Genomic DNA, 13,459 nt, shown 5'->3' on the forward strand with positions numbered 1-13,459 from the left:
CAATCTTAAAATGTATGTGTTTGTGTGTGTGTATTCAGATTTCTTTTTGCTGACAAGAGTTAAAGATTTTAAGTGGAAGACTAGTATAGGTATTTCAGATTCATTTGTCCTCATCAGCTAACCACACCCTTTATGGGACTCAAAACCTGGGTAGTCTACATGCTAGGCAGTTGTATTAACCACCAGGCCACAGGCTCTCCTCCCCTCTTTGTCAGCCGAGTCAAGGGAGTATATGACAATCAATCAGACTGGCTGAAAAACTTTCTGTATATATATATATATGGTGAGAGCAAAATATGATCACCAGGAAAAGTTAAAACATTAAAAGTTTTAATATAAAACAGAAGTTTTAAATAAAAACATTAAAAGTTTTAAAAATTAGCAACCTAACATTAAAACTTTTAATGTTTTTATTTAAAACTTCTGTTTTATATTAAAACTTTTGAAGTTTTAACTTTTCCTGGTGATCATATTTTGTTCTCACCATGTACACACCCAGGAATCATGCTTCTATTTTTAATATTCTTTTTAATATATATGTATGTGTGTGTGTGTATTTCCTAAATTTTTGGATTGCTAACAAAGAAGGGGGACTGGGATAGCTACTTTGAGCTGATTGTGTGTGTGTGTGTGTGTACGTATGTATGTATGTATGTATGTGTGTGTGTGTGTGTGTATATGTGAGTGTGTGTGTTGAGGAAAATAGTCGAACACCAGGATATACTCGGGATCACATTTTTAGTATACTGTGTGTGTGTGTGTGTGTGTGTGTGTGTGTATATATGTAGGTCTTTGGTTGTTTGGGTTTTCTCCTGCGTAAAATTGGAAGTGTCACTTCCAATTTTACGCAGGAGAAAACCCGAACAACCAAAGACCTACATACAAACACCCGCGAAAACCTCAGAAAACATACATATATATATATATATATATATACATATATATATATATATATATGTATATATATATATATATATATATATATGTACATATATATATATATATACATACATACATATACACACACACACACATATATATATGTATAAAACCTGTATCCCATCAGTCCCTACAAATCTGGGATATATTTTTATTCCATATGATATCCCGGAAGTTTTCTAATCTTGCACCTCCAGGGAACCGCACCTGGATGACTGCTCCATTTCCTGATTTAGACACAGCCACGCCATTTTGGCTGCAATACCTCAGCCGGACCCTAGAGGGCAGCACCACAGCCCAACGCCGTGGCCCTCTAACGGTCGCCCGGAAGAACGGCAGACCTTGTTTTTTTTTTTTTTTCCTCGATTCCCCTTCATCCATCCTGGCCCGCTTTCCTCAACCGAGGAGAATCAAGCCGGAGCGGCGTGGAGCGGTAGGGTGCCTCAGTTTTACCTCAGCGATGGGATGCGGGGCCGAGAACTCGAGGCCTACTTCGCGCGCGCCCACGCCGTGACGTCATCCGCGCGCATGCGCCGAGCCGTTGGCGCCAAGATGGCCGCCGCGCCGCCGCCTCGGGAAGCGTCGTGAAGGGAAGCGGTGGCGGCGCCCGGGCAGCCCGTCAGGCCGGAGCATGGTGAGAGCGGCCGTGGCCGGCTTGCTCGCCTGGGCCTGGCCCTAGGGACCCGTCAGGGGGGGTCTCGGGAGCCAGGGCTGGCCGGCTTCAAGAGGGGAGGGGGCTCGCATGGGCTGTAATCTTTAACGGGGCTCTTGCTTTCCTCTCCTTTCCCCCCCCCCTTTTTTTTTTTATTCCGCTGAAATTTTCAATTTATTCTGTCTCAGGCTCGGTCCGGGAGAGATTTGGGTTTCGGTCCTAGCAGGAATCCAAAGCCAGGTGGAAAGAAAGTCAAGCTAGCCTTTTTAATATTCATCAATATATTGACTTTTAGAGCAAGGAGGGGGTGGGCTAGAAGACCTCAAGGGTCCCTTCCAGCTCGCTTTATTCTGTATTGCCCCGCTTTTGTGGCTTTGTATAAGTTACTTGCTGGCTGGGGAATTCTGGGAGTTTAGAATAGAATAGAATAGAATAGAGCTGGAAGGGACCTTGGAGGTCTTCTAGTCCAGCCCCTGCTCAAGCAGGAGAACCTATATACCATTTCAGACAAGTTGGATATCCTCCATTAATTTTAGGACACAGACATTCCCAGAATTCTGAGAGTTGTCGAATACAGGTAAGTCCTCAACTTACGACAACAATGGAACCCAAAATTTCTGTGGTCAAATGAGACATGTGAATTTTGCCCCATTTTGCGACTTTTCTTGTCACAGTTGATAAGTGAATCACTGCAGTTAAGTTAATAACACGGGTGTTGGAGTGAATCCTGCTTCCCCATTGACTTTGCTTGTCAGAAGGTCGCAAAAGGGATCCCATGACCCCCCCCGGGACACAGCAACGGTCATAAGTATGAACCAGTTGCCAAGCATCTGAACTCTGATCATGTGTCCAGCGGGATGCTACAAAGGTCGTAAGTGAAAAATTGTTCTAAGTCACTTTTTTCAGCACCATTGTAACTTTGAATGGTCACTAAATGAACTGTTGTAAGTCGAGGACTACCTGTATCCTACATTAATTTTAGCACACAGAAACTTCCATGTCTGTCTGTCCCATTCTCCGTATTTATAAGGAGACTGTGTATCAGCACTGTTTTCTCTGTGCCTTTAGAGATACTCATCTGCTAAAATTGCACAAACACAGAGATGCCAAATATTCCTGACCGCAAATCAGAGCTTGTTGGAATTTCTTGGGTGGCCAATTTCAGCAATTTGGATTTATTTCATGGCTGCAAATTGGAAGTATTTGTCAGTATGGAGAGCTCATTTTTTTCCTACATCTCTCTTTTATATGCTTTGCTTCTATAGCAATGTGTAAGGAATTATTCATTGTCTCCATTGTCTCTTGTTTAATTCTAAAATAGGTTACCCAAGCTGTTTAGGATGAGAGCATTTGTCCTCAACAGTCTGTCTTTTTCTTCAGTTGATACTTTAAAAAAAAATGGATAAAAAGACATCCTCCTTACGTAGAATGGAGTGGAAACGATCACAGATGCCTGTAAATTTAAAATGAGTACAGATTTATGTTTAGAAGTGGCCTGTTTGTTGCTTTTTAGATTTTATCATGAGCAACATTGCAAACTTAGCTTGTCAAGTATCCTGCTTCCTGTTTTTCTCTAGTTAGTCTCTGAGCATCTTGTCTGGGTTCAGAAGGATATAGGTCAAGGATACAGACTATTATCAGTGCTGATAGATTAAATCTTCAATTGCATGCATTTTTAGCAGCCAGTCCTTGTGAACCCAGTAGGAATGACTTTCTTGGTAAACATGGCTGTTATCATGTTTGCAGATAACAATCACTGTATACTCTATTAAATATAGATAGTGGTTTCGCAACATTTGTCTCTCATTTGTCTCTTAGGAACCTAGCAACCTTCAAGACAGGCTGACAGTCGAAATTTTTAGATTTTATGATATTTTGATATTCTAAAATCTCAGTTTGATATGTTTTATGCAATTGTATGTAATTAGGTGAGAAAGGATGCTCATAATGTCAACCAACTGAACACAGGGTCAGTTTTGCTGTGTTCAGTGGCAATTTTATGTAGTACATAACACAAAGCATTATTGTGCCTCCTTTGCATCGGGAAAAGATAAAACTGCAACATAACATACATTTTTATCCTTTTTTTTTTAAATCAACCATGTAGGAAAGTGGATATTTTCTCACTGCTTTGGAATAATTATAATTTATCTGATATCTACTTCAGTTTCCAGTGCTTTTGTTTTTTTCTGTTGAGTAATATTTGGAAATGGCTTCTTTCCTCTGATCAACATTTAGCTTTTCTCTGTATTTGTAAATATGGATGTGTGCCAAAGAACATACTTTTTGGCTTCACTGGTATACAGCTCTTTAATCTTGTCTTCGCTCTCTGATAAAATTGGTAAAACTGGGAGAAAACATTTTCGTTTCTAAGGTGGGAAGAGAAAGACATCTGACCATTCATTTTTGTCTTGCACTATTATTTTTTATCTTTGCTTTCTAAAAAGAATGTATGCTTGCTGTACTTATATATAAAAAAAGAAACTGCAAAAACATTTATCAAACTTTGACAGTTCCATCCAGGACTAAATGACCATCAGCATAAAATACGAAATATATAATTGGTTATGAGAAGGCATTTAAATCTCTTTGTAGGATAATATAGACCAGCACCCTAAGGTAAATAAATGTGACCTGATTTTTGATTATCAGCTCAAAAGCATGTAGTTACCATAAAATGCAGTGGATAGCTAGGCACTTTAACTGAGTGGCAGTAGATGCATGAATCATATTTAAGCCCTTTAATATGTACATATTGATTTGGAAATATTAGAATTATTACTCTGCTTTTGAAGTAGAATGATAATCTAAGGAGAGTTTGTTGGCCTATGTATCATAGCATTCACAGTTTGCAGAAGCCATGGAGAATAACATTTTTAAAGGATTATACTTTAATATGTTATAGGTTACATCTCTGGAAATGCATATATTTGTGTTTCCATTCCATTGTTTCCATGTCCAGAAAATTTTCACAAGGAGATAGTACGTCCTGCTAATTATTTGCTTTCCGTGTGAATGAATGAATGAGTCTACCTTTGAACATACGTTTTCCACTTCTTGAACTGAAATAGCACTGACTGTTTTACTGTTTGATTAGCTGCTTGTGTGTATAGTCCAGTCCTAAATTTTGTTGAATCCAATGGAATAATTCCTCAGCAAACAAATTTATTGGAAATAAATAAGTTTCAATATTTTTTGTTATTGATTTCACTTATCAAAATACGGAAATATAAAAGAAAAGATACTGAATAATTATTATACATGGAAAAAAAGTTCCCAAAATATGTGATGGTAATTAAATAATCCTAAACATAAAATGCCCTTTCTAATTAACAGAAAAAAGATCTATGCAATAATTATTCATACTTTTACAGAATCAGTTAAGCCGACTAAATCTGGATTGTTTGGCAATGCTTTGTGCTATCTTGTTTTTTTAGAACAAAAGACTTTTCAGAAGTAGATAACACTCGTGTCAAGGTTTTGTGGCTTAAAATCAAACATTGTTTTTCTTTCCATAGTTTTTATCTGCTTTGCTGTACTCCTAAGTTTGATAGATAGGTAGATTTTAGAGACATAATTCATTTTAGAGGTTATGCAGTGTAATATTTTTGTTTTAAATTATTTTAACACGTGTGTTTGTTTGAACCAAAAACAAAAGCATAGCAATAAGACTAAAAGGTGCTTTTTTTCAAAGGGCAACTGGGCTGTTTTTTACTTGAGGAAGAAAAACTTAAATGTTTTGCTTCTCATCCAGGAAGCTTCATCAGTTGTGATGTCAGAGAGAAGGAACAAAGGATAGGTACTGACATAATGGGGGCCAATCTCTGCTTCAGTGGTTCTCAACCTTTTTTAATGCCGCGACCCCCAACCGGTCGTAAGTCGAGGACTACTCAACCGGTCGTAAGTCGAGGACTACTCAACTGGTGCAGCACCGTTTGTGGAATGGGACTTTTGGTGGGCTCAGCAGGGCAGAGACAGCCTGGACAATTCCTATTGGCTTTGGAAAGCCAATAGAATTAGACTCTATTCAAGAGAGTCTATTCTATTGGCTTTCAAAAGCCAATAGAATAAAAGGGAGTAGCACAGCTAAGGAAAGGGGGGAAAAAATGGCGGACTGCGTTGTTTGGCGACCCCCGTGAAATGGTCGTTCGACCCCAAATGGGGTCCCAACCCACAGGTTGAGAACCACTGCTCTACTTGGAAGAGGTAGAAACGGAAGACCTAAACTCTTTCCCAGGGTTTCCACCTGCTCACTAGTATAGGTATGTGGGCGATACTTGGGTCAAGATTAAAACACAGGAAGCCTTCACCAAACACATCAATTCTGTGGAGAGATGAATAGAAGCGAAGAGAATTAGAAGAAATGAAGAATAGAGTAGAGTAGAAGAATAGAATAGAATAGAATAGAATAGAATAGAATAGAATAGAATAGAATAGAATAGAATAGAATAATGAAGAATAGGATAGACTAGAATAGATATTGGAAAATAGAATAGAATAGAATAGAATATGGAATAGAATGTGGAATAGAATGAAATAGAATAGAATATGGGATAGAATAGAATGTAGAATAGAATAGAATAGAATAGAATAGAATAGAATAGAATGTGGAATGGAATAGAATATGGAATGGAATATAATACGGAATAGAATAGAATAGAATAATGAATAGAATATGGAATAGAATAGAATATATGGAATGGAATGGAATGGAATGGAATAGAATAATATAATTAGATTAGATTATAAGAAATCTAATATCCTTTCCTTTTTTTAAACATTTCTGGGGAGGTCCAATACACCTGAATTTTTTTTTTGATGAACTCATTCAGAAATCATAGGAAGTACATTTTCACATTTTTTTTTAAATATATGGACCCATTGACTTTCCAGAATTCAATATTATACCAGTTCTCCCTTCTACAAATCAAATATACTTGATGGTAAATTGTAATACTTCATAAAATTGCATTCTTGGATTTTGTCAAAGTGTAGATAGACTTGTAGGCATCTCAGAGACTCTACAGCCTCTAAGCCATACTGCTTAGTTAGTTAATACATGCTTCAGTGATATCATTTTTTTTCAAGCTAATGTAAGTCCAACGCAAAAGTAATCTCTTCTTAAGCATGGATTAAAATCTTGTACGTTTAATGTACTAATTTCTTAGCCTAGGGGCATTCCAATGGAAAATCTCCCCTGCTATTTTCAAACTCAAATTATAAAAAGGATCAACTTAATGTGGGATGTAGGGTCAAAAATATAATTGTTTAGCAATTAATTACTAAGTGCAGCTAAGCGTTTTCAAAATAAGTAACAATGATTCCTGGTTTAATGCATTTGGCGTTTTAAAAATTGCCAAGATTTCAAAGGTGTTATATAGTTTCTCTTCAAAAAGGTCCAAATAAGAGAGAAATCAGATCTTATTCCCCCAAAATGTAAGCATTAAAATAGAAGCTCAATAATAAATGGTTGAAAATCTGATCGGTTAAAGCTGCCATCCTCACTAGATAAACACAATTTAGCCAGAGATACTCTAGGGCAGTGGTTCTCAACCTTTTTAATGCCGCGACCCCCAACTGGCCGTAAGTCGAGGACTACTCAACCGGTCGTAAGTCGAGGACTACTCAACTGGTGCAGCACCGTTTGCAGAATGGAACTTTTGGCGGGCTCAGCAGAGCAGAGACAGCCTGGACAATTCCTATTGGCTTTCGAAAGCCAATAGAATAAAAGGGAGTAGCACAGCTAAGGAAAAGGGGGAAAAAATTGGCGGACTGCGTTGTTTGGTGACCCCCGTGAAATGGTCGTTCGACCCCAAATGGGGTCCCGACCCACAGGTTGAGAACCACTGCTCTAGGGTCTTTAACCTGCTATTTAAAAAAAAAAAACCTCATTAAATCCTACTTAAGATGTACGGTACATCCATCTTGATCCAAAACTTGTTTTAATAACAATCTTATTCCAATACTTGTTGGGAGTTTAACCATCAAATTGTATCTGTTGAAATGGCACCTATACATTTGAACATAAATGGCTTTCATAGTGTTTTTTCCCTCTGGATGATTTATTTAGCAAAGGGCTAAAAAAAAGAAACATATCCTAAGTACTGATTGAATTATAGTCAATATTTCTAAGAGATTCAGGATTTACAGTATATAGCTGAGCTTAAGACTGTTTAAATGTGCTAGCAAATTGTAGTATTCTCAGTAACTTGGAAAATTAAAATTGAGTCTAGCACTTAAACGGCAGACTTTTTATGCTCCGCGATAGGAATTGTCTGCCAAATGTTCATCCTGAAAAACTTTGCGGAAGAAAAGATTTGCTTTATGGATTCTTTTACCAGGATATCCGTAAATTCTTTGGAGTTGTAAACCCAGGACAGAAGCCTGAATGTGGCCTTGTGAGAAAGGAAAAATCCCAGAATAAAGAGAGGAATGCCGGGGTAACGTCGACACTGAAGGAAAGCAAGGTGAGCATATCGTATTTAGTTTAAAATATTTCAGACTTCGGTGACGGCTTTGTGATCTTTTTGCAGCAATATCTTTTCCTGGAGTGTTTTAATTTGTCAAGCCTTGGCTGGCTCATTTTATATGAGGCTTCATGTGTGGCTGTCCTTAAAATTATATATTTTGTGTTGCTTTTACTTATTGTAAGCCACCTTAAGTCGTCTCCCTGTGAGATCGGCAGCTATATAAATCAAAGAAATGGTTTGCGGGTTAGCGGAGGATCAATCAACCCATCAGAATAGAGCTGGAAGGGGGGACCTTGGAGGTCTTTTAGTCTAACCCCCTGCTCAAGCAGGAGGTCCTAGACCAGGGGTAGGCAACCTTGGCTCTTTTATGACTGGTGGACTTCAACTCCCAGAATTCCTGAGCCAGCATGGGGGAACTATGGCCCCTTGATGACTCGGGGACGTCAACTCCCAGAATTCCTGAGCCAGCCATGCTGAGGGGAAAGGGAGAGGTTTCCAAGCTGAGCCATGCTGGCTCAGGAATTCTGGGAGTTGAAGTCCACCAGTCATCAAAGAGCCAAGGTTGCCTACCCCTGGTTTAGGGTGATAAAAATGGATCCTCCACAAGGTAAGTTTACAGATTCATGCAGCGTTTTATAATCGGGTTAATATTGACAGAATTGTTCTGATGAATAACCAGCCCCTTCCCTTAGGTGAAAAGCTCGTCTCACGAAGGTGATTTCAAGCAAAAACAGGTGAACAAGAAAAAGAGGATCATCTATGATTCAGGTAAGCCAGAAAACTAATGTTCCAGGTTTATTTTACATCTCTGCAGTGATTTCTGTTTGCTGAGGTTTTTCCGGAGAGACAACTGAAAATCTCCATAGTTTTTTTTTTCCCCTCCAATAATTTTCACTCCTAAATTATGTAAGATGTGTTATCTAGAATTAAGGCCTCCCTGGATTCACAATGAAATTACTGGTTTCACATGAAATTAATTGGACAAAACTTCTCTTTAAAGCCTTCTACCAGGCAGTGCCCTTCAGCTGCTTTGAGCTACAGCTTCCATTAGTGTCAGCCATCGTGGCCAGAAAGTAGTATCACTACTTCATCGTTGGACTTTTTCCCATTCAGTTCACTGTCATCTGTTTAACTAGCAGATGTCATCCAAGGACTCTGATTTTTTTTTTTTTAATCTCTTGTACTTTCATTGATTCTGAGGTTTGATTCAGGGACTTTCTGTGAACTAGATCACAAAGGATTATTAAGATCTTGTCCATAATGATAAGAATAGAATAGAATAGAATAGAATAGAATAGAATAGAATAGAATAGAATAGAATAGAATAGAATAGAATAGAATAGAATAGAAGAATGAAGAATAGAATAGGGTAGACTAGAATAGATATTGGAAAATAATAATAATAGAATAGAATAGAATAGAAGTAGAGTAGAATAAATGAAGAATAGAATAGAATAGAATATAGAATAAAATAGAATAGAATAGAGGAATGAAGAATAGAATAGGGTAGACTAGAATAGATATTGGAAATTAATAAGAATAGAATAGAATAGGGTAGACTAGAATAGATACTGGAAAATAATAATAATAGAATAGAATAGAAGAATAGAATAGAATAGATTAGAATAGAATAGAGGAATGAAGAATAGAATAGAACAGAATAGAGGAATGAAGAATAGAATAGGGTAGGGTAGACTGGAATAGATATTGGAAAATAAGAATAGAATAGAACCAGAACAGAACCAGAATAGAATAGAATAGAACAGAACAGAATAGAATCTGAAAGGGACCTTGGAGGTCTTCTAGTCCAGCTTTCTGCGCCAACAGGAGAACCTATACCATCCCAGACAGGTGAATCTCTAGTCTCTTTTATGGTGCTTCTATTACCATAGTGCTTCTCTGCAGACAAGAATTTTAACCTAGCTGAGGCTGTAGTCACTTGCACATTTTTTAAAAAAATCCTGCCCCCCCCCATCTGCTTGCAAAAATCAATTTTAAAAACTCTCAAAAAATTGATTTTCAGGTTTGTTTGTTTTTTTTAAAAAAATCCATTTGCCTAGTCGTAATTAGTTTGAAGGTTATTAAGACTTCTAACCTAGGCTAGGCAGGCAATTTCTGGAAGTCCAAGTCCAGATATCTTACATTTGCCAAGGCTGAGAAAGACTGGTTTAAATCTAAAGGGACCCTGGAAGGGTTTCTCTCAGGGTATTTTTTTTACTTGTGGGCGGATACATTAAAAAAAATAATAATAATGCTGTTTAATTCAGATTCGGAAGAGGAGGTGCCGTTAATAAAAAAATCGAAGCCGCCAGAGAGAACGTTGCCTTCAAAACCTACTAAGCTGCTAAAGAAGGACCCCGTAGTTTACGTTTCAGAAACAGGTAATCCACCATAAGATATTACTAATGTGTGAGCTTTATGCTCCACAGGAAATATATATATTTTGGGTTTGTTTAAATTGAAGTCAGGTTGTAAAACGATGCTTGAGGAAATTATCTGGCATAAACATTATGCAGAAAAGCGGATTTAAGTTTGATGAATCTTAGCTGGGCTTATTAATTACCTTCCTTACATGTAACTGTTGAAATTGTTGAACTGTTGAACTTGAAACAAAGCAATCTGCTCTGCGTTTCGCTCCAATCTAGGAGCATTTTTTTTTGCAGGCAGACGTCCCTACTGTGATCACTGTAAATTCAAAATTTTGTGGCTGACAAAAGAGTTAAAGCAGTGGTTCTCAACCTGTGGGTCGGGACCCCATTTGGGGTCGAACGACCATTTCACGGGGGTCGCCAAACAACGCAGTCCGCCATTTTTTCCCCTTTTCCTTAGCTGTGCTATTCCCTTTTATTCTATTTGCTTTTGAAAGCCAATAGAATAGACTCTCTTGAATAGAGTCTAATTCTATTGGCTTTCCAAAGCCAATAAGAATTGTCCAGGCTGTCTCTGCCCTGCTGAGCCCGCCAAAAGTCCCATTCTGCAAATGGTGCTGCACCAGTTGAGTAGTCCTCGACTTACGACCGGTTGGGGAGTCGCGGCATTAAAAAAGTTGAGAACCACTGAGGTAAAGGGAGACTAGTATTGCTATTTCAAGCTCTTTGATGAGAGCTAAAGAGATTGAAATAGCTATACTAGTCTCCCTTTAACTCTTCGTCAGCCACAAAATTTTGAACACACCCGTACACCCACCCACACACACACACACTGACTTGCAGTCACATGATTGCGATTTGCAATCTGAATTCCTGGACATTATCGTTTGTTGCTGGATTGTAGCGGAGTCTTCCGCTGCCTTTTGGTCCTGCGATAGTTCAACTTCCCTTCCTTAGTGACGCGTTCTGGATGGGTTTGGGCATTCCTAGACAACCTGGTCTGGCATCTTGCCCACGTGGGCTTCATTAGTTCTACTAGAACAGGGCTCTTCAAACTTGGCCCTTTGGTGACTGGTGGACTTCAACTCCCAGAATTCTGGGAGTTGAAGTCCACCAGTCATCAAAGGGCCAAGTAGGAAGACCCCTGTCTTAAATCTAACAAACAAAATGGAGTCTGGCTGAGGAATTCTGGGAGTTGAAGTCCACCAGTCATCAAAGGGCCAAGTAGGAAGAGCCCTGTACTAGAAGGACTGTAGACCAGTTAAAGTCATCCTCTCCAGTGGGGATGATCTCAACTTGTCTCCCCATGCATCCTTTTGTGGCTTCCGAAGGGTGCGTGTGGAATTCTGCAACAAGCTTGCAGGCCACTCTGCTGTGTGTATCCTTGCTGGTTATGAAATTCGAGAGGGCAAAGGTGCGGGATGACATCGCCTCCTTGCAAATCTCAGCAAACTTCTCGTGCCTTCCCTGGGATTGTCTTTGCAACCCTCTGCATTCCAAGATAAGGGGTGGTGTCCCAGCCTCTTGGCCTGAAGACACCGAGGAACATATTGTTCCCGGGCTATTTCAATCTTAATGATGATCAAAGGGCCACCTATCTCAGTTAGATAAGGACAGAAAGTTTACAGTTAACATTGTATTTTTTTTTTTAATCAGCTTGTATTGTTTCTTTTGTCTCACTGTAAACAACCTTGAGCTCTTGGAAGTGGCTTTCTGCGCGGGTGCAAAAACTTTGGTCGAGGTCAGCCGTGAAGTAAAGAATAGTTTTGTCAAGTGATAAGAACAAATTCCCTATCAGTGAACAGCTTAATTTGACCCACACGCCTGATTATGTCTGTTGGTTCTCAGCCATGTTTTGAAAAAAATACCAACATATACATACATATACACATATACACATACATACATATACACATACATATACATACATACATACATATACACATACATACACACACATACATATACACCTACAGACATACACATACATACATATACGCATACATACATATACACATACATGCATACACATATATATACACAAATACACACACAACAATACATACGTACATAATATATATATAATGTTTATATATAAATAAAAAAATATTAGAATTATTTCCACTCCATTTCAACTGTAATACCAGCTCCAGTTTTTTTTAGAAGATGTCTTATTTACCTTTTAGCTCTTGTGAGCTTTTAAAAAAAAGGTTACACTGCCTGTTTTTTTTTTTTTTTCCTAAAGTTGCTAGGACTTAATCGCTAGCAAACACTAGGAAGTAATATTTTAAAAATAAACCGTAAAGCCAGCAGGCGGCCATGGTCAAAATTGCTGTCACAGTAATTTGAAGATGTATTCATATCTGTTTAAATTTCTTTAGCGTGAACAATGGGATTAAGGCCTGAATAGATTGAGCGGATCAATTTTACGTTTTTATTATAGCCTAGAGTTTGACATTTCCCTTAAGAGCGCCGTAACCATGTTACTCCAATTACTCATGCTAGAATTGCAGGCAATTTGAACATCGCCGTAGGAAAGCACAAAAACCTCTTCCCATATCATTGACTGGAGAGTAGTGGTTGAATAAAGATACAATAATATTTCAAGTTGGAATCGATAAATATGCGTTTTCAGAACAAAAATGAGTCTGCCAAGGACGCTAATTGTCATTTTTGAGCATTTATTTTTTGGTAAACATGCCTTGCTAATGGAGACATCACCGATGTGGTATGCTTTCTTTCTGAAGAGGCGTAACTACTGTATCCCGAGTATTTAAATTGTCTCCGATTAAAACTCAAGACATGGGATGGCTTCCCCATTTTGAATTGGTAGGAATTCTTCTTTTAGTCAGCGGCTAAAGATTAAACAATTTCCTGGAGGAGATTTTTTTTGCTCTTGAAACTGCCACCCCCTCCCCATCCCAATCAACTTTAAAAGCAGAATCTATTTAAATAAATAGAGGTGATTTTTTTTCTCTCTCTCTCTCTCTCCTTTCGCAGAGGACAATATATTCAGGAAATTCCTAACC

The 13,459-nt window shown here is 38.3% G+C and overlaps 1 protein-coding gene across 1 annotated transcript in view; it reads left to right on the forward strand.

Annotated features, from left to right (window-relative positions):
* Nucleotides 1–1,434: 1,434 nt before the first annotated feature.
* RFC1 (replication factor C subunit 1) overlaps nt 1,435–13,459 on the forward strand; it is a 39,936-nt gene continuing 27,911 nt past the window's right edge. The window contains exons 1-4 of the mRNA XM_039347331.1: nt 1,435–1,573; nt 7,933–8,058; nt 8,754–8,829; nt 10,329–10,442. Coding sequence (XP_039203265.1) covers nt 1,571–1,573; nt 7,933–8,058; nt 8,754–8,829; nt 10,329–10,442 — 319 coding nt within the window. The 5' untranslated portion in view covers nt 1,435–1,570. The remainder of the gene's footprint in view (nt 1,574–7,932; nt 8,059–8,753; nt 8,830–10,328; nt 10,443–13,459) is intronic.

This window comes from Crotalus tigris, unplaced genomic scaffold, assembly GCF_016545835.1.
Source record: "Crotalus tigris isolate CLP2741 ecotype Arizona unplaced genomic scaffold, ASM1654583v1 scf7180000017559.9942113025:1136094, whole genome shotgun sequence".
In the NCBI taxonomy this organism is placed as follows: Eukaryota; Metazoa; Chordata; class Lepidosauria; order Squamata; family Viperidae; genus Crotalus; species Crotalus tigris.